This window comes from Hirundo rustica, chromosome 25 (genome assembly GCF_015227805.2).
Source record: "Hirundo rustica isolate bHirRus1 chromosome 25, bHirRus1.pri.v3, whole genome shotgun sequence".
Taxonomy (NCBI): Eukaryota; Metazoa; Chordata; class Aves; order Passeriformes; family Hirundinidae; genus Hirundo; species Hirundo rustica.
This window is the reverse complement of record NC_053474.1, coordinates 3,053,525-3,078,423: the sequence shown is the minus strand read 5'-3', so window position 1 is coordinate 3,078,423 and position 24,899 is coordinate 3,053,525. Positions and strand designations below refer to the sequence as shown.

Here is a 24,899-nt window from a genome sequence, read left to right as displayed (position 1 = left end):
CCGAGCCGCGGCACAGAGCGCCCTTCATGCGGCGAGGGGGGGGTCCCAGGCTCCCACCTGGCCTCCCCCCGGCCCCCCGGGGTGGAGAATGGCCCCCTTTCAGGGGGACGGCGGCGCGCGGGGCCGGGGGGCTGAATGGCGCCTGTGAGCCGAGGCTTGGCGGGCGCCCAGCGCTGATCTCAGCGGCTCCTCCGCCGCAGCGACGTGGGGCTGGCGCCCGCCCAGAGCCTCCCCACCGCGCTGACCCCGGGGTCCCCGGCGCCCGCGTCATCCCCGCCGCGGGAGGCTCTCCCGGGGGGACCCGCGGGCGCGCTGGGAGGCGCGTGGGAGCAGAGCGCGGCGGGGTTGGGGCTTTGCGGGGTGGCTTTGGGCGCGTTCAGCCCCTCTAAAGACCCCCCCCCCCCAAAGGGGTGACGCCCCTCTTTCCGACGGCCTCTGGGTGTGACCCCGCTGCGCCGAGGCCAAGCGGATCCAATTTTGGGTTTCCCTCGCCCCAAATCCATCCCTGTGAGGTGCTGCTTGGAAGAGGCCACCGCCAGCCTTGGGATCCCCAAAGGAACGCCCCTGGCGTCCCCAAAATCGCCTCCTGGCCTTGCACCCGCCGGCTGCGCCGTGCTGGGGTGCTGGGGGACCCCCGGGCGGGGCCGGGTGCGGTGCCGGGGTTGGCCGCAGCCTCCCGGCGGTGACAGCCGAGGATTTAGTGCTCTCCCAAAGAAATTGAATTTGGTGTCTCTGTCGAACACAGCCGGAGAGAACGCCCTCGTATATCCTCGGGATTTATGGCTCTCCCCGGGCTCTCGCCGTGCCGTGCGTAACTCTGCCGTGGCGCTCCCGGGGCGGGGGTGGCCCTGTGGGGAATTCAGCCCCACGGACCCCCTCCGGGGTGTCCCCGCAGTGTCCCCGGCTCCCCTCTGTGTCTCCCGTGCCACCGGGAATTCCGTGCCCCGGAGTGGGATGGATCTGAGGGTGCCAGCGGGGAGCTGTGAAGGGTTACCCTGACTTAAGGCAAAACTCGGGAGATTTGGGGCTTTTTGACAGCAGGGCCAGTGCCAGCGCAGGCTGTGCTCCCTGCCTGGGGCTGGGTGTCCCCAGTGGGAGCCGCCGTGTGCCCCAAGCACCCTGCCAGTGCCAGGTGTCCCCGTGCCACCTCCCCTCCATCCCTTGGGGACATGGCTGTGCCTGTGCCATCCCCGGCTGCTCTCCTGGCTGTCACAGCAGCGGCGACACCACGGCATTTTCGGGGGTGACACCCCCGGGGTGGCACCGATGGTGCCGTGTGTCCTCTAAGGCGCATCCGGCAGGGACAGCGGGGACGGATCCACGGGAACTCCGGGGCACAGATTTGGGGACGAGAGGACAGGGAGGTGGCGGAGGGAGGCGTCCCCCCGCGCCTGCGTCCCCCGCCGAGCCCCGCACGTGCCGGTTAATTTCACGCCAAGTGCTCTTGATGGATCACTTGTTATTTTTGGTGAGCCGAGCCATAAATTCGTGCCACCTCGCTGCGGCGAGCTGATAAGTGGGGACGGGAGAGCACCTCTGCCCGGCACACTGGGGACACCCCGGGCTGGGCTCCAGCTGCCACCCCTGTGATGCTTTTTGGGGGAGCTGTGACACCTTTGGGGGGGTGTGCTCAGTGATGCTCGACCGGGTCTTGCTCTCAGGGCTGCCGTGGGTGCTCAGCATGGGGCCAGACATCCCAGTATCCCCATGAAACGTCCTGGACTGGCCTGTCCCCATCGCTGTCCCCATCCCTGTCCCCTGCCCGCTCTCATTTGGGCATTTCTCTCTCCCAGGCAATGCGGTCGAGGAGAACCAGAAGGTGAAGACCCAGTGGCCACGGTCAGCGGATGAACCCGGGGTCTACATGGCCCAGACAGGTACCAGGAACGGGCAGGGGGACACTGGTGACACCGGGCTTGTGCACCTGAGCAGGGGTGACGGAGATGGAGCGGCTCCCTTCATCTTCCTGCTCGACGGACTGCCCTAATTTGCTCCATTTATATATTTTTTTTTCCCCTCTGCACTTTCCTCCGAGGGTTGTAAAGCAAAAAAAAAAAAAAAAAAAAAAGGAAAAAAAAAATCCATTAATTGTTTCGTTCAAATGTATTTATTTGGCAAATCCATCTGGGTAATTTGAGCGTGCTGTTCCCCCCCCTCTCCAGCCTCCCTGATTTATGGTCGGAGGGCTCGGAGGCGAGCGGGAGATGGATGGGCCCCGGCTCCGCTCCGTGTGCCTGGCGTGCAGAATTCCCGGCCACACTCGGCTGCTCACGGGGGTTCTGCCCCACTGGGAGCTCCTGGGTGACCCCAGGGGTGCCCCTGTCCTGTCTCGGGGTCCCTGCGTGACACAGAGCAACCCCAGCGCGTTGTCACCGCCGCAGGTGACACGGGGCCCGTGCCCTGCCTGTCTCCAGGACAAATGGTCCCCTTTGGAGCGCTCCCCCATATATCCCTGTTTAATTTAAACAGATGGGCTCTGCTGCTGGGCTGTCCAAGAGCCTCAGAGACATCATCAACCTTAATAAGAGCCGGTTGTTGTAAATGTCACAGTGTGACGGCGTGGGGAGAGGGAGCCGTGGGAGGGGCTGCCCGTGCTGCCCGTGCTGCCCGTGCTGCCCGTGATGCTCACCCTGCCCGTGCTGCTCACCCTGCCCGTGCTGCCTGTGCTGCCCACTGCCCACCCTGTCTGTGCTGCCCGTGCTGCTCACCCAGTCCGTGCTGCCTGTGCTGCTCACCCAGCTCGTGCTGCCCACTCTGTCCACTGTCCATCCTGCCCACCCTGTCCGTGCTGCCCACTGTCCACCCTGTCCCTGCTGCCCACTGTCCACCCTGTCCATGCTGCCTGTTCTGCCCACCCTGTCCGTGCTGACCACCCTGCCCAATGTCCACCCTGTCCACACTGTCCACGCTGCTCACTGCCCACCCTACTCACCCTGCCCACCCTGCCCACCCTGCCTGTGCTGCTCACCCTGCCCACCCTGTCCCTGCTGCCCGCTGTCCACCCTGTCCCTGCTGCCCACAGCCCACCCTGTCTGTGATGCCCACCCTGTCCACTGTCCATCCCGACTACACTGTCCATGCTGCTCATTGCCCACCCTGCTCACCCCACTCACCCTGGCCACCCTGCCTGTGCTTCCTGTGCTGCCCACCTTGCTCATCCTGCACACCCTGCCCGTGCTGCTCACCCTGCCCACCCTGCCTGTGCTGCCCACTGCCCACTCTGTCCGTGCTGCTCACCCTGTCCAGAGTCCATCCTGACCACACTGTCCACGCTGCTCACTGCCCACCCTACTCACCCCGCACACCCTGCCTGTGCTGCCCACTGCCAATACCGCTCACCCTGACCACCCTGTCCCTGCTGCCCGCTGTCCACCCTGTCCGTGATGCCCACCCTGTCCACTGTCCATCCCGACTACACTGTCCATGCTGTTCACTGTCTACCCTGCTCACCCTGCTCACCCTGGCCACCCTGCCTGTGCTGCCCGTGCTGCTCACCCAGCTCGTGCTGCCCGCTGTCCACCCTGTCCGTGCTGCCCACCCTGTCCACTGTCCATCCTGACCACACTGTCCATGCTGCTCACTGCCCACCCTGCTCACCCTACCCACCCTGCCCGTGCTGCCCGTGCTGCTCACCCAGCTCGTGCTGCCCGCTGTCCACCCTGTCCGTGCTGCCCGTGCTGCCCACTGCCAATCCTGCCCACCCTGTCCCTGCTGTTCACTGCCCACCCTACTCACCCCGCACACCCTGCCTGTGCTGCCCGTGCTGCCCGCCTTGCTCGTCTGCCCACCCTGCTCACCCAGCCCGTGCTGCTCACCCTACCCACCGTGTCTGTGCTGCTCACCCTGCCCGCGCTGCCAGCACCTCCCGGGATGGATCCTGTCCCTCACCCCAGCTGCCATCCCATGCCCCAATCCCTTCTCCATCTCCATCTGGTGCCCAGCCCAGTGAGGTCTCACCTCCCTGCCACCCTCCGTGCCTCCCCTGCCACCCACACCCCCTGATCCTCCCCGGTGTCACCCACCCCCCGCCCTGGTGGCTGTCCCCTGTCCCCCGCCGGCTCTCAGGCTCCGTGTCTCCCGCAGGGGACCCCGCGGCGGAGGAGTGGTCGCAGTGGAGCGTGTGCTCCCTGACGTGCGGCCAGGGCTCCCAGGTGCGGACGCGCTCCTGCGTCTCCTCTCCCTACGGGACGCTGTGCAGCGGGCTGCTCCGGGAGACCCGCGCCTGCAACAACACCGCCACCTGCCCAGGTACGGGGGACACCGGGGACACCGGGGACACCGGGGACACCGCGGGGCTGCGCTGCCGGCCCCCGCAGGGCTGAGCGGGAGCGGGGGGACGGAGGGAACGCGTTGCCGAGGCGTCTCTGGGGTCTCCTCGCGGTGCTGTGGTGGATGAGGAGGGTGTCTTGGTGTGGTTGTGGTGGTGCCCGCCCTGCACCGGGATGCTCCGGGTGCTGTTGGAATGCCTCCATCCTCTGGAGCCCATCTTGGAAAACCGCAGGGGAGGTGTTGGAACCCTGGGCGCCGAGAGGTTTAGACTTTGCTGAAGGGCACTGACCCCCAAGAAAACACTGCGTTTGACCCGAGGCCTTGGGAAAGGCTCCCGGAATTGAATGATAGCACTGGCATTGTGCGGGTGTGGGGTCCCAGGTGCCACAGGGGAGAGGTCTGGGATGGGTGCCCAGCACCCTGAGCCCCGTCATCTCTGCTGCTGCTGGGGATTTGCCTCGGGAGCTCCTTTCCATCCTCTCTTCTGGCAAACTGTGAGCTCCTCCTGGATGTCCCCGAGGTTTTGTGCTGGAGCCCGGGGGATTTGGAGCCTGGCATCCCCCTGGCCGAGCTGCTCAGAGCCTCGACAGGCAGGGTGATGAGGATCTGTCTGTCCGCGGTGGTGTCCATGCGTCTCATGTGGGACACGGGAGTCGGAGGGACCTCGGGGTGCCGCAGTGGCAGCCGCTCTGCCCTGTCCAAACCTGGGGCGTTTCGAGGGATTTCCACCTCCAGGGCAGGCAGCGTCCGCTCTCCTCCGTACCGGGGAGCGCAGCCCTGTCCTGGCACTCCGAGGACATCGGAGCTCAAGGAGGAGCATCCCTTGGGATGGTCCCTGACCCTCTCCTGGGAGCGCTGAGTTCCCGCGGATGCGAGGGGCGGATCGTGCTCCGTGTGCTGACGTGGATTGGGGTGACCCGCGTGTGGCTTTGGGGGGGACGTGCGCCGCCAGTGCCGGGACCCCAAAAGGAGAGGCTGGAGCAGCGCGGCGCCGGTGCCAGCTCAGGGATTTGGGGCGATCACAGGGCGGGCAGCGCTGAGAGCCGTGCCCGGCTGAGCCCTGGGCAGGGCACGAGGGGTCTGCCACGCCGGGACCCCTGGGTGCCAGGAGGAGGAGGAGGAGGAGGAGGAGGCAGCTGGAGCCCTGGGCTGTGCTGTGTTGCAGTTCCCGGCGCGTGGGAGGAGTGGTCCCCGTGGAGCCTGTGCTCGGTGACCTGCGGGCGAGGGGCCAGGACCAGGACGCGGCGCTGCGCGGCCTCGCGGCGCGGAGGGAAGGCCTGCGAGGGCCCCGAGCTGCAGGCCAAGCCCTGCAATATCGCGATCTGCCCGGGTCAGTACCTCCCTCTCCCCACGCTTCCTTCTTCCCGCCGGGAATGCCAGGAGAGCGCCAGGGCCACGCTCCTGGCGCTGCCAGGGACGGGTGGCACCTCAACGCAGGGGTGCTGCGGCGCTGGGTGCCCCATCCCGTCCCCGCTGGAAATCCGAGTGGAAAATCGGTGCTGCTGGGGGTCTCGAGACACCAGCACGGGCAGGGGTCCAGCCTGAGACCCTTCCCCACCCAACCGCTGTGTCTGGCACTGGGACATTGTGGGGTTCAGGGAGGGGACAAAGAAGGCCAGCTGCCAGGTCTGTCTGCGCAGAGGTGGCGGTGCCACCTCTGTCCCTTCCTCCTGCGTGCCAGGAGCGGCCGTGGCGGCGGCTGTGGGGTCTCTGTGGTGCAGAGGTGCCGTGTCTTGGACGGTGTCCCCACGGGGACCCCACGTGTGACGTGGGGCAGCTGGCAGCGAGGTCAGAGCAGGGGGGAGCGCGGGAGCTGCTCCTGGCAGGGACGTGGCACCCGTGGCACGCAGCTTTGGCCACGGCAGTCCCGTGGGGATGATGCCAGGGATGCCGGATTTGGTCGGAAATTATGTCAGGGATGCTGGGTTTGTCCAGAATTGATACCAGGGATTCTGGGTTTGATCGGAAGCAGTGCAGAGGTGCTGGGTTTGGTTGGAAGGATTCCAGGGATGCTGGATTTGGCAGGACCGATGCCAGGGATTCTGGATTTGGTCAAAAGCAATCCCAGGGATGCTGGTTTTGGACAGATTTGATACCAGGGATTCTAGGTTTGATTGGAAGCAATGCCAGAGATGCTGGGTTTGGTTGGAAGCGATGCTGGGGATGCTGGATTCGGTCAAAAGCAACGCCAGGCATGCTGGATTTGGCAGGACCGATGACAGGAATTCTTGATTTGATTGGAAGCAATGCCAGGAACACTGAATTTGGACAGAATTGATACCAAGGATGCTGGATTTGTTGGGAAGCGGTATCAGAGATGCTGGATTTGATTGGAAGCAATGCCAGGGATGCTGGATTTGGACAGAATTGATACCAGTGATTCCGGCTTTGGATGGAAGCCGTGCCAGGGATGCTGGATTTGATTGGAAGCAATGCCAGGGATGCTGGATTTGGCCAGAATTGATACCAGTGATTCCGGCTTTGGATGGAAGCCGTGCCAGAGATGCTGGATTTGTTGGGAAGCGGTATCAGTGATGCTGGATTTGATTGGAAGCGATGCCAGGGATGCTGGATTTGCCCAGAATTGATACCAGGGATGCTGGATTTGTTGGGAAGCAATGCCAGCGATGCCGGATTTGACTGGAAGCGATGCCAGGGAGGCCAGAAATGCTCGCTTTGGTGCCAGCACCACCCGGCTCCCCGCCCCGAGCGCATCCCTCGCGTCGCAGCCGGCGCGGCGGCCAGTCCCCACTCCCAGCGCTGCCCGTCCGGCCGGGCGCAGGACGAGCCGGCACACCCGTAGGTGGGACCCGTTGCCCAGCGAGCCCGGGCGGCCGCTGTCCGGCGGGAGCTGACGCCGCTCTCCTTGTCCCCGCAGTGGAAGGGCAGTGGCTGGAGTGGGGCGCCTGGAGCCGCTGCTCCGTCACCTGCGCCAACGGCACCCAGCAGCGGACGCGCAAGTGCAGCGTCTCGGCCCACGGCTGGGCCGAGTGCCGGGGGGGCCCACGCCGACGCCCGGGAGTGCTCCAACCCCGCCTGTCCCAGTAAGGCCCCGCGCGCTGAGGGGGGGAGCGGGGGGACGGCCGCGGTGTCACCGCCGGTGACGCCCGGAGCGCTGGCAGCCCCCTCCGCTGCGGGGCTCCCCGAGGGCGACGCCGGGGGTCACCGGGCGCGTCTCGGCCTGGAGGAGGCTGGCACTGTCCTTGCCGCCCTCGTCCCCGGGTCGCGCTGGGGACCCGTCGGTGCCAGGCGGCGGCGGGTCCCGCCGCGCTTTGGGCGCGAAAGCGCGAGGGAGCCGTCGCGTGCGCACGCGGGGCTGGGGGACGGCACTGGGCGTGGGGGGACGCCGGGCCGAGGATGGACCGCGGGGTCCTCATCCTGTCCCTCGAGCCGCGTGGGAGAGGCCGCGGCATCAGCGGCAGCCGCGGAGGGAGGCGGTGGCCGTGCCGTGGCGCCCGTGGATGGTGACAGGGAATGAGGGGCGTCTGCAGCAGGACGGGCGTCTGCAGCAGGACGGGCATCTGCAGCAGGATGCCCTAAAGAGATTTGAGTGACTGATCCGTGGATTTCACGCCCCGCGGGATTTCGGCTCACGGCGCGTGGGGCGGTGTCGATGGCGCCCCGGCCCTATCCCTGCTCCTGTCCCGGTCCCCGCGGGTGCCACTCTCCGTGAGGGGGGCCGGGCGTCCCACAGCGTCCCCATCCCCACAGCAGACAGCAAGTGGGGTCCTTGGAACCACTGGAGCCTCTGCTCCAAGACCTGCGACACCGGCTGGCAGCGGCGCTTCCGCATGTGCGAGGGCACGGGCATGCAGGGCTACCCCTGCGAGGGCACCGGCGAGGAGGTGAAGACCTGCAACGAGAAGAAGTGCCCAGGTACGGGGTACCCCTCACCCCGGAGCCCCCCACCCCACACCTGGGCAGTGCTGATCCCCCGCTTCCCCCCGCCAGCCTACCACGAGATGTGCAAGGACGAGTACGTGATGCTGATGACCTGGAAGAAGACGGCTGCCGGGGAGATCATCTACAACAAATGTCCCCCCAATGCCACAGGTGACCCCAGGGCTGGAGTAGGGCAGGGGGTGGTGGGGGGTATCGGGGTCCAGCACCCCCAAACCCCGGGAGCAGAGGGTGGCATTGGGGTTGAGCCACCAGGAGCAGGACAGGGGTGAGGGGTGACACCAGGGACAGGCACCCCCAAACCCCATGGGCAGGGGCGGCATTGGGGTCAAGCACCCCCAAACCCCATGGGCAGGGGCGGCATTGGGGTCAAGCACCCCCAAAGCCCCATGGGCAGGGGGTGGCATTGGGGTCAAGCACCCCTAAACTCCATGGGCAGGGGTGGCATTGGGGTCAAGCACCCCTAAACCCCATGGGCAGGGGGTGGCATTGGGGTCGAGCACCGCTAAACCCCATGGGCAGGGGGTGGCATTGGGGTCAAGCACCCCCAAACTCCATGGGCAGGGGTGGCATTGGGGTCGAGCACCCCTAAACCCCATGGGCAGGGGTGGCATTGGGGTCAAGTCAGCTGGAGCAGAACAGAGGGTGGTGGGTGATGTCGCACCCCTAAATCCCCTGGAGCTGCGCAGGGGGCTGTGGGTGGCATCGGGGTGCCAGGACGTCATTCCGGTGCCAGCCCCGATCCCAAATCTCCGTCACAGGGACTGCCAGCCGCCGGTGCCTGCTGAGCCCCCACGGGGTGGCCTATTGGGGTGTGCCCAGCTTCGCCCGCTGCGTCTCCCACGAGTACAGATACTTGCATCTCTCAGTAGGTGCCCGCTCTGGCACGGCCCCTTCTGTCCCCTCTCCCTGTCCCCGGGGCTCTGTCCCATCCCCGGCACCCCAAGAGTCACCTCAGCTCTCTGGAGTGGGGAAACTGAGGCAGGGCTCCCTGGGTGGGCTGGGAAAGGGGATCACATCCAGGCTGTGTCCATGAGAAATGGTTCTGGGGATGGGAAGGTTCCCTTGGACCGCCCCCGTGGGGTGGGAGTAGGGATCCCATCCCGGAGCTGGAGGCGGGTTCTGTTCCTATGTCCTTGGGAAAAGGCTGTTGGGATGGGGAGGATGGCCCCAGACCCCCCTGGATGTCCCCTGACCCCCCTGGATGGCCCCAGACCCCCCTGGATGGCCCCAGACCCCCCTGGATGTCCCCTGACCCCTGTGACCATCCACAGGCCTCTGTGGGCTTGGAATAATATCCCAATCCCAGAGCTGGAGTGCTTGGGTTGTGTTCCCATGTGGTTGGGAAAAGGCTGTTGGGATAGGGAGCTGACCCCCAGACCCCACGGATGTCCCCAAACCCCTGCAAATGCCCCCACACCACCCTGGCTGTCCCCAGACCCCTGTGGACACCCTCATCCTGCTCATCCTGCAGCTGCCTTAATTAACACAATTAACTCAGCAGCGTCCCCCGGGCTCCGGGGACGACAGGGGACACTCAGCACGGCCTGGGGGGTGGCGGCAGCAGGGTGACACCGCTGTCCCCCGCCTGTCCCAGCTGCGGGAGCACCTGGCGAAGGGCCAGCGGGTGCTGGCAGGCGAGGGCATGTCCCAGGTGGTGCGGAGCCTGCTGGAGCTCATGGCCCGCAAGACCTACTACAGCGGGGACCTGCTCTTCTCCGTGGACATCCTGCGCAACGTCACCGACACCTTCAAGAGGGCCACCTACATCCCGTCCTCCGAGGACGTGCAGGTAGCGGGCAGGGGGACAGCGAGGGTCCCCTCCCCGGGGGAGGCGGCGGCCGGCCGGTCGCTCCGTCCCCAGCCCCGCTGAGCCCCGTCCCCGCAGCGCTTCTTCCAGGTGGTGAGCTTCATGGTGGACGCGGAGAACCGCGACAAGTGGGAGGACGCGCAGCAGGTGAGCGGCTCGGGGCGGCCGGGACGTCCCCAGGCCGAGGGCGGTGTCCCCGCGGCGGGGACGCGTCCCCGGCGGTTCCGCAGCCGCTCCCGTCTCCCGCAGGTCTCTCCGGGCTCGGTGCACCTGATGAAGGTGGTGGAGGATTTCATCCACCTGGTGGGGAACGCGCTGAAGGCTTTCCAGAGCTCCCTCATTGTCACCGACAACCTGGGTGAGCGGCGGGGCGGGCGCGGTGTCCCGGTTTTGGGCGGGAAATTTGGGAGAAAACAAAACAGAGGGCCGGGGGTACCGGCCTGAAAAAGAGTCACCCCCGGGACGCTCATGAGGGGACAGAGGAGCGGGAGGTGACCCGCCGTGTCCCCTGACAGTGACCAGCATCCAGCGGGAGCCCGTGTCCGCCGTGTCCAGCGACATCAACTTCCCCATGAAGGGGCGGCGGGGGATGAAGGACTGGGCCCGCAGCTCCGAGGACAAGCTCTTCATCCCCAGGGAGGTGCTGAGCCTGGCCTCGGCAGGTGAGCAGGGGCGCCCAGCTGTGGGCACATCTGGAGGGGGCTGTGTGTGAACGCTCGAGTGTTCCCGCACATCTGGGATTGCATGCACGTGTGGGCCTGCACATCTGGAGGGGTGCATGCCGTGAGTGCGCACATCTGGGTGCGCTGCAGGTGCGCACGCAGGTGTGAGCACGCAGGTGTGAGCATGCAGGTGTGAGCATGCAGGCGCTCCTGCACATCTGGGGTGGTGCACAGGTGTGTAAGCCTGCACATCTGGAGGGGTGCATGCTGTGAGTGCGCACACCTGGGTGCGCTGCAGGTGTGAACACGCACGTGCTCCTGCACATCTGGGAGTGCACGCGTGTGTGAGCCTGCACATCTGGAAGGGTCCATGCCGTGAGTGCGCACACCTGGGCCCGTTGCAGGTGCGCACGCAGGTGTGAGCACACAGGTGTGAGCATGCAGGCGCTCCTGCACATCTGGGAGTGCACGCGTGTGTGAGCCTGCACATCTGGAGGGGTGCACGCCGTGAGTGCGCACACCTGGGCCCGCTGCAGGTGTGCACGCGGGTGTGAGCATGCAGGCGCTCCCGCACACCTGGATGTGCACGCACGTGCGAGCCTGGGCACGCGCGTTCGCGCACATCTGGGAGCGCGCAGGCACGAGCGCGCACATCCGGAGGCGCGCGTGCCCGCACACACGGGCGTGCACGTCTGCTGCAGATGTGGGCTCACATCTGGCTCCCGTTCACACGCGCACACACGTGAGCTGCGTCCCTGGGCGTGCTCTCCGGGGCCGTGCGGGCGTGCCAGCGCACATCTGGGCGCACATCTGGCAGCCCCCGCGCCGTCACCCAGCCCGTGGCTCTCTCTGCAGAAGCCGAGGAGTTGTCGCACTTCGTCATCGGGGCGGTGCTGTACCGCACGCTGGGGCTGATCCTGCCCCCGCCCAGGTGAGTGGCGCCGCCCGCGGTGTCCCCCGCTGTCCCCCGGCCCGTCACAGCCCGTGTCCCTTCCCGCAGGGGTCCCCTGGCCGTCACCTCCAAGGTGCTGACGGTGACGGTGCGCCCGCCGACCCGGCCCGCGGAGCCGCTCGTGCTGGTGGAGCTGTCCCACATCATCAACGTGAGTGTCCCCTCCCAGCGTGAGTGTCCCCTCCCAGCGTGAGTGTCCCCTCCCTGGACATCGGGAATGTCCCCACATCATCAACGTGAGTGTCCCCTCCCAGCGTGAGTGTCCCCTCCCAGTGTGAGTGTCCCCTCCCAGTGTGAGTGTCCCCTCCCAGCGTGAGTGTCCCTTCCCTGGGCATCAGGAATGTCCCCACATCAACGTGAGTGTCCCCTCCTTTGGCATCGGGAATGTCCCCATCTCACCAGTGTGAGTGTCCCCTCCCATGTCACCGTGGATGTCCCTTCCCACACCACCAGTGTGAGTGTCCCTCTCCCATGTCACCTGTGAGTGTCCCTCTCCCATGTCACCATGGATGTCCCTTCCCCTGTCACCAGTGTGAATGTCCCCTCCCATGTCACCATGGATGTCCCTTCTCACACCACCAGTGTGTCTCCTCCCATGACATCAACGTAAGTGTCCCCCTCCCATGTCACCTGTGAGTGTCCCCTCCCATGTCACCATGGATGTCCCTTCCCACACCACCAGTGTGTCTCCTCCCATGACATCAACATGTGTCCCCCTCCCATGTCACCAGTGTGTGTCCCCCTCCCCACGCCATCAGCCTGTGTCCTCCTTTCCACATCAACGCATTCGTGTCCCTCGTCATCACTGAGTGTCCCCTTCCCACGTCACTGCGAGTGTCCCCCTCTGTGTCATCCGCGCAAGTGTCCCTCGTCCCGCGTTGTCATCGTGAGTGTCCCCTCCCACGGCGCTGCCCTTCCTCATCATCAGCGCTCCTGTGCCATCACCGGGTTCCTTCACCGCCACCGTGAGTGTCCCCTTCCCCTCCCACGCCGTCCATGTGCCACCCTCCTGTCCCATCGCTGTGCCACCAGCCCCACGTGGGTCCCTGTCACCCGCAGGCACTGAGAGCCGGGCAGGGACCAGCGCTTCCCAATTTGTGGCACGGTCCCCGTGCCCAGGGTGGGGACATGCCAGCCCTGGGAATGTCCCCAGGGGCCACATGGGGTGGGGACAGGGCTGGGGGGAGCCCTAACCTGTCCCTCTGTCCCGCAGGGCACGTCCCACCCGCAGTGCGTCACCTGGGACTACTCGAGGACGTGAGTGAGGGGCAGGGGCATGGGGACACAGGGACACGCTGGGGACAGGGAGGGGCTGGCAGCGCTGGGAGGGAGGGGAGCAGGGATGGGAACAGGGATGGGAACAGGGATAAGGACAGGGATGAGAGCAGGGGTGGGAGCAGGGATAGGGACAGGGAACAGGGATGGGGGAACAGGGATGAGAGCAAGGGTGGGAAGAGGGGTGAGAACAGGGATGGGAAAAGGGACAGGGAACAGGAATGTGGGAACAAGGATGGGAGAAGGGATGGGAGCAGGGAACAGGGAACAGGGATGGGAACAGGGATGGGAACTGGGATGGGAACTGGGATGGGAGCAGGGGTGGGAACAGGAAACAGGGAACAGGGATAGGAACAGGGATGGGAACTGGGATGGGAACAGGGATGGGAACAGGGATTGGAACAGGGATTGGAGCAGGAATTGGGCCAGGGATGGGAGCCCAGATTGGAGCAGGGATGGGAGCAGGGATGGGGGAACAGGGATTGGAGCAGGCATGGGAACAGGTATGGGAGCAGAGATAGGAAAAGGGATGGGAGCAGAGATGGGAGAAGGGATGGGAGAGCAGGAATGGGAGCAGGGAAGGGGGAACAGGGATGGGAACAAGGGTGGGAGCAGGGACGGAGGAACAGGCATGGGAGAGCAGTGATGAGGACATGGGATGAGGAGCCAGGACCATCCCTTCCCGTATCCCAGCCCCACTGGTGCGGGTGAATCGAGCTCCCGCGGGATCGATGTGGCCCCGGAGCCGCGGGGCCGCCCGCGCCAGGCTGCCAGATGTGATTTGTTAGTGCTGGCAGGAATGAGGGAAAGTAGGGCAGGGAGGGGGGCGGGCAGCGCTGCGGGCCGGGGGAGGGCACTGCCAGCCCCCCTGCCCAGGTACCCGCAGCTCGGGGTCCCTGGTTCCGGCTCGTCCCCCAAAGCGGTGGGGAGGTGCTGGCTGTGATGAGCGTGGCAGGTCCCAGCCCGGCCCCAGGGACAGTCCCCAGCTGTCCCACAGACCCAGTTCCCGGTGTTCCTGACGTGCTGAGAGCTGTGGCTGCTCCCCCTGGGCATGGCGGTGTCACCCCGCTGCCTGCTCCCTCACTGGGGGGGTCCCCATGGCAGGAGGGGTGCCCATAAAAGGAGGGGTGCCTATAAAAGGAGGGGCTCCCATAAAAGGAGGGGTGCCCATAAAAGGAGGGGCTCCCATAAAAGGAGGGGTGACCATGGTGGAGAGATCCCTCTAACAGGAGAGGTCCCCACCACAGAAGGGTCCCCAAGGGTGGGACAGGTCCCCATGGCAGAGGAGTCCCTGTAGCAGCGGGGTCCCCATAATGGGGGATCCCCATGGAAGGAGCGATCCTCATGGACACAGGGAATCCTCACCCCTGGGGAGGGGGACACAGGTGCCGGGGGGCTCCTGGGGCTGCTCCTGGCACTGTCCCCGCTCCTCCCCGCGGTGTTTCTTGCCCCCCGCCCCAAACCCGGGTGGTTTGATTGAACCCGAAGCCTTTCCGCCGCACCGCTCCCGGCAGGATCCGCCCGGGGCAGGGATGGCTTCACCCCCGCCCCGAGCTCGGGGGGTCCCCCGGCAGTGCCCCCTCCGTGCCCCTCCTTGGGCAGGGCCAGGAACGGGTTAACTCTGGAGAGGCGCGAGGGGCTGCCCGTGTGCTCGATCGTTTCAAATTGCTCTCCCTCGCTCTCTTCCCATTAATCAGGGATGCTGGCTTGGGAAACTGGGACACGGAGAGCTGCCAAACCCTGGAGACCCTCCCGGCGCACACCAAATGCCAGTGCCGCCAGCTCGCCACCTTCGCCGTCCTCGCCCAGCTGCCCAAAGACCTGGTAGGGGACAGGGTGGGGACGGCCACCGGCCTGCCGGGGACACGGGGCGTGGGTGGGGGATGAAGCCCGGGCTGGGTGGAGAGGGGTCCTGAGGGAGGGTGGGGATGGGCACGGAGCATTTCCTGCTAGGACCAGGTGGGCGCAGGAGGGTGGGAGTGTCCCCCAGCAGCCAGGGGAAGGGTCCCAGCACCCCCAGCACCCCCCAGCACCCCCCAGCACCCCCAGCAGGGTGGGTTTGTGCGGGCAGGGACTGCCGTGGTCCCTAGAGCTGAAGGTGCTTTGGCTGTGCCACCACTGTCACCGACCCCCTCTGGAGGGCCCAGAGGGGGCAGGGGGCCGGCAGGGAGCAGTGTGAGGGTGGGGTGGGCTGAGCCGGTCCCCCCCCGGTGTCCCCCCCAGGCCATGGACCCCTCGGGGACGCCGTCGGTGCCGCTGATGATCGGCTGCGCCGTGTCCTGCATGGCCCTGCTGACCCTGCTGGTGATCTACGCGGCCTTCTGGAGGTGACCCGAGGGGACGCGGGGACACGGGGGACACCTGGGGCCTGGGGAGGGGGTGACAAAAGGGGGACACGGCACCGGGGAAGGCTCAGCATGGATGGGATCAATGGGAAGGGAAAAGCTGGCTGGGAGAAGATGCCTGGCACTGCCCATGCCCCAGGACAGCGCCCACCCTGTGGCAGTGGGGGACAAGGGACAGGGACATGGGACATGGGACATGGGACAGGGATATGGGACAGGGATATGGGACAGGGACAGGGACATGGGACATGGGAGAGGGACAGGGATATGGGACAGGGACACAGACAGGAGACAGGGGACAGGGACAGGGACAGGGACATGGGACAGGGACAGGGACAGGGACATGGGAAGGGGACAGGGGACAGGGACAGGGGACAGGGACATGGGACAGGGATATGGGACAGGGATATGGGACAGGGACACAGACAGGAGACAGGGGACAGGGACAGGGACAGGGACAGGGACATGGGACAGGGACATGGGACATGGGACAGGGACATGGGAAGGGGACAGGGGCAGGGACAGGGACAGGGATGGGGACAAGGGACATGGGACATGGGGCAAGGGACAGGGACAGGAACATGGGACAGGGACAGGGACATGGGACAGGGATATGGGACATGGGACAGGGACATGGGAAGGGGACAGGGGACAGGGGCAGGGACAGGGACAGGGATGAGGACAAGGGACATGGGGCAGGGGACAGGGACAGGGACACAGACAGGGGACAGGGGATAGGTGACAGGGGACAGGGACAGGGACAGGGACAGGGACAGGCTGGCCCCCCGGCCCCACGCCGCTCCTGCCGCAGGTTCATCAAGTCGGAGCGCTCCATCATCCTGCTCAACTTCTGCGTCTCCATCCTGGCTTCCAACATCCTCATCCTCGTGGGCCAGTCCCAGATGCTCAGCAAGGTGGGTGCCACCACCCTGCCACCGCCACCCTGCCACCGCCACCCTCGGCGGGGTCCCAGGCCGCTGGCCTCGTCCCCTGCTGGCTCCCAGCGGCAGATTGGATTTGGATTAACTCGATCCCGGGATTAAATCCCCCGCGCCGGTGGCTTTGACACAAACCTCGCCGGGCGTGGGGGTTTAACTGCTGCCGTGTCCCCCCTGATGTCCCCGCGTCCCCACCCCGCAGGGCGTGTGCACCATGACCGCCGCCTTCCTCCACTTCTTCTTCCTCTCGTCCTTCTGCTGGGTGCTGACCGAGGCCTGGCAGTCCTACCTGGCGGTGATCGGCCGGATCCGGACACGCCTGGTCAGGAAGCGCTTCCTGTGCTTGGGATGGGGTAAGATCCCGGCGTGGGCGGGAGGTGGGCACCCCTCGCCCGTCCCTGCTGCCCCCCCAGGCTCATCGCAGGGGAAACTGAGGCACGGCGGAGGAGAGCAAGGTGTCACGGGCCGTGGGGAGCCGTCAGAGGAGCCGCCCGTGTCCCCAGCCCTGGGAGTGGCGCGGCGGTGCGGGGACAACGCCGCCGTCCTGCGGCTCCTCCAGCCCGGTGTCCCCTCTCCAGGGTTGCCAGCCCTCGTGGTCGCCGTCTCCGTGGGCTTCACGCGGACCAAAGGCTACGGGACAGCGAGCTAGTACGTGGGGCCAGGGGGCACGGGGGCTGGCTGGGAGCAGGGCGGGGCCGCAGGGCTGTCCCCTGACACGCCACCCCACGGTCCCCTGCAGCTGCTGGCTCTCGCTGGAGGGCGGTTTGCTCTACGCCTTCGTGGGACCCGCTGCTGTCATCGTGCTGGTGAGAGAGCTTTGGAGCCCCACCCCCCCAAAAAACCCACCCGGGGTGGGGTGGGGAGGGCTGGTGGCAGCCGCGGGCAGCGGGGTCGGTGCCAGCCCTGAGCCCTCCCTCCCTCCCTCCCTCCCTCCCGCAGGTGAACATGCTGGTGGGCATCATCGTCTTCAACAAGCTCATGTCCCGCGACGGCATTTCAGATAAGTCCAAAAAGCAGCGAGCTGGGTAAGTGCCCTGCGCCCCGCGGGAGGGGAGAGGGGAGAGGGGGGGGGTCCCTGGGGCTGCCCCCCGCCCCTCTGCACCCTGCCGGGGGGCCGGGCGTGGGGGTGCTGAGGGTGGGGCAGGTTTCACCGCGTCGAGCGGGCGGCGGGGGCCGAGCCCGGGGTGAGCGCAGCCCCTTGTCGGGGGCTGCCGCAGGGGCAGAATTTGGGGGGCAGCCCCCCGCCCTGCCCCAGCTCCTTCCCTCGGGGAAGGGGAGCCCGCAGGCCGCAGCCCCCCCCTCCGTGCCCGCCCCCTCCCCTGCCGCTTGGCCACCCCCCCCCTCCATTAACAGCTGCCGCCCTCGACTAACCCGGCGCTCTCTTTCTCTCTCTCTCTCTCTCTCTCTCTTTCTTCTCCTCCTCCCATTCGCTTCTTGCCTGTGTCCGTCCATCCATCCCTCCATCCATCTGTCCATCCACCCGTCCATCCCACCTCCCCGCCGTCCCGCCTTGCTCCCCGTTCCCCCTCCCCTCCCCTTTTCCCCGCATCCCCCCCCACCCCGCGTGGCCCGGTCCTGGCCGCGGGGCGCCGGGGGGGTGGTGGGCCGCTAGCTCCGAGCCCCCCCCGTGCGGCAGCCTGCTGCTGAAATGCACCAAGTGCGGCGTGGTGTCCAGCGCGGCCATGACCTCCGCCACCGCCAGCAGTGCCATGTTAGTGCCCGTCCCGCGCCCCCCGCCCCGAGCACAGCGCGGGGAGGGGGCTCTGCGCATCTCCCCGAAGGGTTTTTTTGGGGGGGGGCCGGGTCCGGGGGGGTCCCCACGAGGGGAAGGAAAGGAAAGGAAAGGAAAGGGTGACGCTGTGTGCTCGGGGCGGGGTGCGCGCGTCCCATCGCACGTCTGCATGGCATGGCTTCCCATGGCCCGTCACCTCATCGCTGGGGTTTTTTTTGGGGGGGCTCTGCTGGCCCGGGGGTTGGGGGGCACGGGCTCGGGGCTGTTCCCGGGACCCTCTTCCCGGGCGCGTGAGCTCCAGAGGCGGCCGAAGCCTCCGCTCTCGGGGGTTTTAGTCGCAACAGAGGCGGCCCCAAAATTCGCCGCTAAAAAAAAAATGAGGGGAAAAAAACCCCAAAACAAACCCAAACCCCTGCCCTCTGCTCTGGTGGCCGTGGGAGGGTGGCGGTGGCCCCGCGTCCCCCCGGCACCCCGTGGCTGTGTGGGGACAGGGACACGCACGCCCGCGGGGCTGGAGCCCGCAGGTCCCCTCCGCCCTCAGCTCCCAGCCGGCGCTGGCTTGGGGACACCGAGGCGGAGGGGACAGCTGTGTCACACCGCCCCGGCCGTGCTTGTGGGGCGCGGGGCAGGGCTCGGGGGGGCTGCCGCGGGGCAGGGGGGCGATGCTCGGGTTGGGGGGCTCTCCCGGGGCAGCCGCGCCCCTCGGGCTCACCCCCGACCCCTCTCTCCCTGCGCCAGGGCATCGCTGTGGAGCTCCTGCGTGGTCCTGCCTCTGCTGGCGCTGACCTGGATGTCGGCCGTGCTCGCCATGACCGACCGGCGCTCCATCCTCTTCCAGGTCCTCTTCGCCGTCTTCAACTCCGTCCAGGGCTTCGTCATCATCACCGTGCACGGCTTCCTGCGCCGAGAGGTGGGGCGGCGCCGGAGGGGTGCCGGGGGACAGCCCTGGCCGCGGGGCCGTGACCGGCTCTGTCCCCGCAGGTCCAGGACGTGGTGAAGTGTCAGATGGGGGGGTGCAGGAGCGAGGAGAATGAAAACTCGCCCGACTCCTGCAAGAACGGGCAGGTGCAGATCCTGGTGAGTGGGTCCCCCGCCTCCGGAGACCCCGCCGCTGCCCGTGCCGGCCGTGGTGCTTCATTTCCCCGTCTCTCTCTCCCTCTCTTTCTCTCCTCTCTCTCTCGCTCTCTCCCCTCCTTCTGGATTTTTATAGACAGACTTTGAAAAGGACGTTGACCTGGCGTGTCAGACAGGTGAGCTCTCCTCCCTGCCGCGCCTGGGGAGGGACGGGCGGCGCGAGCCAGGGGGTCCCTCCTGCGTCCCCCTCCCTCCGCGGGACCCTCGGGGCTGGCCGTGACCCCGCTCCCTGCCCGCAGTGCTGTTCAAAGAGGTGAACACCTGCAACCCCGCCACCATCACCGGCACCTTGTCCCGCATCTCCCTGGACGGGGACGAAGACCCCAAGCTCAACACCACCTCGGAGGGCGGCCTGGGCTTCTCCAGCCTGCCCGGGAACATCCCCCCCGCCAGCATCCTGGTGCAGGTGCCCAAGATGACGCCCAACGTGGTGGCGGGTCTGACCGAGCTGGGCGAGCCGCCGGCGCAGCAGCTGGGCCTGGAGGCGCCGGGTCCCGTTTACCTGTGCACGGAGAGCAGCCTGCGGCCCCTGGAGTACGGCTGGATCCGGGCCCCCGAGCCCCCCCGAGAGAGCGATTACATGATGCTGCCCCGCCGCACCGGCAGCCTCAAACCCTTCCCCCGGGACGAGGGGACGCTCGGAGGCGGAGGCGCAGAGGAGGCGGCGTCCGGCGGGACGGGGCGCCCGGCGGCCGAGGGCGACGCCTACGCCGGTTTTGTGGCCGTGGATCACGTCAACGTGAGCCTGAACCAGCCCTACGCCACGGTGAAGGCTCCCTACGGCCTGCAGTTCAAGCAGCATCCCACGGTCAGGCAGATCCTGGCCTCGGAGCTGTCGGAGCGCAGCCGCACCATGCCCCGCACCGTGCCCGGCTCTGCCATGAAAGTGGGGTCTCTGGAGGTGAGCGGGGGGGCTGGAGCCCGCGTGGGGACGCGTGTGGGGAGGGACGAGCGCGCCGGGACGCGAGTTGCATGAATTCCCCCCGTGCTCCCCACCCCCGGCCATCCCACCCTCGGCGGGATGAGCTCCGTGTCCCCAGCCGGGCGTGGATTGGGGCCGGCATGAGCCCCTAAACCCTGCTCCCCCTGCTCCCGGATCTGCAAAGACCTTTCCCTTTTCTTCTCCATCTCCTCCCCCTGCTCCTGCCTGTCCCCCTGCCAGAGGAAGAGGTTGCGGTACTCTGACCTGGACTTCGAGGTAAGCCCTGCCCTGGAGGTGTCACCGGTGCCACCGTGGGGGTCCGACCCAGTTTGTCCCCGCTCCCTTTACGCCGCTGGCAGCCCCTGAGCTCTGAGGGGTTTAGCGCAGGCAGCAACGAGCGTTGGCTCTGGATTAAAACGCCGATGACGAGCGTGGAGCGGGCTCTGCCGCCAGTCTGGGGTGCCCCAGGAAGGCAGGGATGGGGACAGGGACGGGGACAGTGCCGAGGGACAGCGGGCAGCGCCCGCGGCCACAGGCCCTGCTCTGCCCCCCGCAGAAGGTGATGCACACACGGAAACGCCACTCCGAGCTCTACCACGAGCTCAACCAGAAATTCCACACGCTGGACCGGTACCGGGCTCCGTCCACCGGCTCCTCCAAGGTGAGGTCCTGGACGCCCCATCCTGCCCTGGTCTGCACCCTGCAACCCTCTACCCCCTCCTGCATGGACTGTGGCAGCCCGGGGGGGATTGGGGGCACCCAGGGGCGCTGCCGGGGCTGAGCTCTGGGGCTTTTCCGCAGCGAGAAAAACGGTGGAGCGTCTCGTCGGGCGGCGGGGACAAGAGCACGGGCAACGTAAGTCCTGAGCCCCTCCTGGGGGTTGTCCCGTCCTGGAGGGGGCTGGAGGCGGCTGTGCCCCGGGGCCGTGGGACAGAGCCAGGCCTCGCCGGCCACAGCCGCCCCTCAACCCCGCAGGACGTGACCAGCCCCGAGGAGCAGCGGCCGAAGGCTCCGGCCGCGCCGCCCAAGCCGTGGAGCACGTTCAAGGCGATGACGCTGGGCTCGCTGCCCAGCGCCCAGCGGGACCGGCTGGAGCTGTGCCGGGCAGACTGGGACAGCCCCTGCGCCGGCCTGGACGGGGCCGACGGCGACTTCCAGACGGAGGTGTGAGCCCCGGGCCCACGGCCGCCGCCTCCGCCCCGTGCGCGGCCCCGCGGCCGACACGCCGGGGTTGCTCTGCGCTCCGGGGCAGCCGGGGGGGGTCCCTGCCCGGCCGGAGCCGTTTTCCCCCCGTCCTGGGAGAGCAGCCTCCCGAGCTCGTCCTCACGCGGTTCCTCCTCCTGCCAAACCCCTCTCCAGGACGCGGGTGTGGAGGGGACCCGCGCCCTCGCCCCCCACCCCAAAATGCTCGCCCACGCTCACGCCTGCGCCCTCCCCCCGGGGCAGGACCGGCCGTCGAGGCCCCTCAGACCTTCGTTCTTTTCTACCGGGATGTTTCTTCACGCCGTGCACCGTGTGCACGCGAGCGGCCGCCCCCCGGGACTTCCCCCCCCCCGCCCAAAACCCCGGGACCCCCGCGGCCGCCCCCCCCCCCCCCTCCCAGCCCTCCCCACCGTCCCCACCCCACGGGGCAGGTGCTGTCGTTGTTGGAAATAAAAGTTCACTCTCTGTGGTGCCGTGGGGCCGCGGCCGCCGCCTCGTGCTTCGCCGGGGGGTGGATGTCGCTGTCACCCGGTGGGGACCCCCCCCCCCATGCTCTGTCTGCCCAAAAAAATCCCCCCTGCAACGAGCGGGGCTGATCCTGCAAATGAGCATCCGATCACGGGAGCCGGGAGCGGTAATTATACAGTAATTAATCTGTGGGGAAGTTAGGGACTTTGGAGGCCATTGCCCCGTGACACCGCTCCGGGAGCATCCCAGCATCTGGAGGTGGAGCTGGGGCAGCAGGACCAGCAGCTGTGGGTGGGAACGCTCGGAGCAGGAGCTGTGTCGGGATGTCCCTGCTCGGTGGCTCTCAGCACGCCCGGGATGAGAGATTTTGGCACCAAAACCCTCCCGCCACGAGGGTGTGCCATGGAGGGAGCAGATCCTGCTCACGGCTGTGCCTTCCCTCTGGGAAAAGCTTCCCGAGCTTCCTGAGGGCTTCCCTTGGACAGGACAGGCTTGGAAAGGGCAAAGGGCAGTGCCCAGCTCGGGTCGGTGGCCACTGCCCGGTTTGGGACAGGGATGGGACAGGAGATGCTGCTCCCAGCCCCACTGTGCCTGTGCTGGGGACACTGGGACAGGATGTCACCCTTGGAGTGCTGGAGCCTCTCCCCCTCCCCACCGTGGCACTTCCACTGAGGATGGAAGCACCAATTTCACAACCCAGTTCATCCCGGTTCGGCTTTGGGGCACGGGAAGGAGCCACGTGGGGGTTCCAAGGTGGCGATGGGAGCCAAGAGGAGCGGGTGGAAGGAGCCAAATTATTCCACTGCCACCTCCTAAGGGGGATCCGGCTGTGCGGGGACGAGCCACGAGGACTTTGGCTGGGGTACCACAGCCAGGGGCTGCCGTGGGGCTCGGCCGTGGCTCCCAGCCCCATGGAGGCTCAGGGGCACCGTCCCCTCGTTGCGGTGTCCCCGTGCTGGTCCCTAATTCTGCTGGTAGAGGCAGCCACATCCTCCGGCTCTGATTTCTGGGAGCCGCCACGCACTGGGATCCCCCTGCCTCCAGTTTTGGGGGATCCGGGGCCTGCTCCAGCTCCCCTCCTCTCCTTCCCAGCCAAACACAGCCGTGAGAGGCAGCGTCAGGGTTTCCTGGGGCATCTGTTGGCAATTAGCAGCTCTTATTACTCACGGAGACGCCAGATGGGGCGAGGGAACGGAGCCCGGGCGAGAGGCACAGGCTCGTGGTGCGTCCCAGCATCAGGGGACACAAGGGACAGCCGCCAGTCCTGCGGGACGCTACAGCGGGGTCACAGCACATCCCAGAGCTCTGGAGCCATCTTTCCATCTGCAGCCCCCACCGCAGCCAGGCCGTGTCCCCCCAGTGCCAAAAATGTGCAGTTTTGGGGGGGCGGAAACGATGGAGAAACGTCTCTGAGGCTGCGCAGCCGCGGGAGCTCCGGGGAAAGAAATTTCACCAAAAAGAGGCAAAAGTGCTGTTCTAGCACCGCGGATACAAACGGCGCAGCGAGGCTGGAAAGAATTCCTGCAGGCGCTCTCCTTCCTGGATGGAATTAGGCGGGGTGAGAGGGAGGGGGGGTAGAATTTATGCCTGGATTGGTGCAGAAATTAATGCTGAACCGCTGAAATCCTCGCCGCAGGAATTCCCTCCTGCGCCTCGATCCAGGCCGGCAGCTGCCTCTGAGCCAGCGTGGTCCGGACGGCGTCATCCCAACCCTCGCTCCCTGGATTTGGGGAGCCTTTGAGGGGGGGAGCCTGGGCTCGGTGTGAGAAGCGGGGAGCCCCAGGGTGACGCAGCCGCCGCGGCGACGCTCCGGGCCCCGAGGAAAAATTGTCTCCAGCCCGAAAATTGCGGGGCTCTGCTCCGGCTCGTGTTTCTTGGCAGGCGGCGCGGCAGTTTCTTGGAAGCGCGGCGTGCCTCTGCTTTTTCCATGCTGGGATGGCGGGCAGGGGCTCCAGGATCCTGCTTTCCATCCCCCAGCTGGGCTCCGCTCCAAGCGAGAGTTCTGGGGAGGCGGGATCCGGCTTCTTCTTCCCTCTGGAGACGCCGATCCCGTGCGCTGGAACGGCGACGGGAAGCAGGGGCTGCACGGAGCCGAGTTTTCCGCGCCGCTGCCACCCCTGGGGCTGTCGGGGTCGCTTTGTGCCACTGGGCTGGGGACAACCAGCCCTGGGAAAGTGAGGGAAACTGAGGCACGGGGAAGGGCGCCTCGATCGTGATCCCTCCAAAGCGCTTGTGCAGATGGATGGAGGATCCTGGGAGCTGGAGGGGATGGGATGAGGCCTCCCTTCATCCCTGCTCGGCTGTGGGGTTGGGATGGGATGTGGGGCCGGTTTTGGGGCTGTGCCCCGCACCCACAGGGCGCACAAACCCCCAAACCCACACCCACTGCGGGCTCATCGCTGCTGGGTGACCCCAAAGAGCAGCTCGGGGTGAACAATCACCCCGAACGCAGCAACGAGGGAAATTTCGCTGTGTCTGCGTTCCCATTTGCTTTAATTACCATTAATTACCTCAGCGGGCACCTCGCGGGAGCGTTGTCACCGCGTCGCCGGGACTGGCAGAGCCGAGCCGCTGGGGTTGCCCACGACAGCTTATATTTACTGCCTCTGCCTAACCAGCAGTTGTTAATTAGCGACTTTATGGAGATCCACACGTCCCTAAAGCTGCAGCCCGAGCAGATCCATCGCAATTTGGGAGAAAAGGCAGCTGAGGGTCCTGTGCCACCATCCCCAGCCAGAGGATGCTTTGCACCCCTCAGACCCTAACTCCCATGAGCCGGGCTCCTTCCCTGCCTGTGTTTTTGGGGGGATCAGGGCGGCCTGGCAGGCCTGGGAATGGGAGGATGGAGCAGAGCCGGGCAGCGTTCCAGGCTGGCACGTCCCGGGGCTGGACGCTGCTGTGCGGGAGCGCTGGGAGCCGGGATGGGCGCCGGATCCCTCCAGGGCTTGGCAGGGCTCTGGGAAATCAGCGGCGCTGCTGCCGCTGCGGGGGACACGGGGGCAGCGGCGGCGGCAGCTGCAGGGTTGGTGCCAGCTGCAGGGATGGTGCCAGCGGCAGGGATGGTGGCAGCGGCAGGGTTGGTGCCAGCGGCAGGGTTGGTGGCAGTGGCAGGGTTGGTGGCAGCGGCAGGGATGGTGGCAGCGGCAGGGTTGGTGGGAGTGGCAGGGTTGGTGGCAGCGGCAGGGATGGTGGCAGCGGCAGGGTTGGTGGCAGTGGCAGGGTTGGTGGCAGCGGCAGGGATGGTGCCAGCGGCAGGGTTGGTGGCAGCAGCAGAGATGGTGGCAGTGGC

The 24,899-nt window shown here is 66.9% G+C and overlaps 1 protein-coding gene across 1 annotated transcript in view; it reads left to right on the top strand.

The window, feature by feature from the left end:
- ADGRB2 (adhesion G protein-coupled receptor B2) overlaps positions 1 to 21,109 on the top strand; it is a 31,561-nt gene extending 10,452 nt beyond the window's left edge. The window contains 30 exon segments of the mRNA XM_058423557.1: positions 1,794 to 1,877; positions 4,084 to 4,248; positions 7,148 to 7,266; positions 7,268 to 7,313; positions 7,981 to 8,145; positions 8,221 to 8,322; positions 8,931 to 9,037; positions 9,767 to 9,961; positions 10,058 to 10,126; positions 10,229 to 10,337; positions 10,495 to 10,641; positions 11,497 to 11,572; positions 11,642 to 11,744; positions 12,807 to 12,850; positions 14,566 to 14,692; positions 15,092 to 15,195; positions 16,025 to 16,127; positions 16,354 to 16,504; positions 16,730 to 16,799; positions 16,891 to 16,957; positions 17,091 to 17,176; positions 17,764 to 17,862; positions 18,622 to 18,793; positions 18,865 to 18,960; positions 19,094 to 19,133; positions 19,257 to 19,918; positions 20,180 to 20,215; positions 20,496 to 20,600; positions 20,741 to 20,794; positions 20,915 to 21,109. Of these exon segments, the coding sequence (XP_058279540.1) occupies positions 1,794 to 1,877; positions 4,084 to 4,248; positions 7,148 to 7,266; positions 7,268 to 7,313; positions 7,981 to 8,145; positions 8,221 to 8,322; positions 8,931 to 9,037; positions 9,767 to 9,961; positions 10,058 to 10,126; positions 10,229 to 10,337; positions 10,495 to 10,641; positions 11,497 to 11,572; positions 11,642 to 11,744; positions 12,807 to 12,850; positions 14,566 to 14,692; positions 15,092 to 15,195; positions 16,025 to 16,127; positions 16,354 to 16,504; positions 16,730 to 16,799; positions 16,891 to 16,957; positions 17,091 to 17,176; positions 17,764 to 17,862; positions 18,622 to 18,793; positions 18,865 to 18,960; positions 19,094 to 19,133; positions 19,257 to 19,918; positions 20,180 to 20,215; positions 20,496 to 20,600; positions 20,741 to 20,794; positions 20,915 to 21,109 (3,698 nt within the window).
- Positions 21,110 to 24,899: the final 3,790 nt, after the last annotated feature.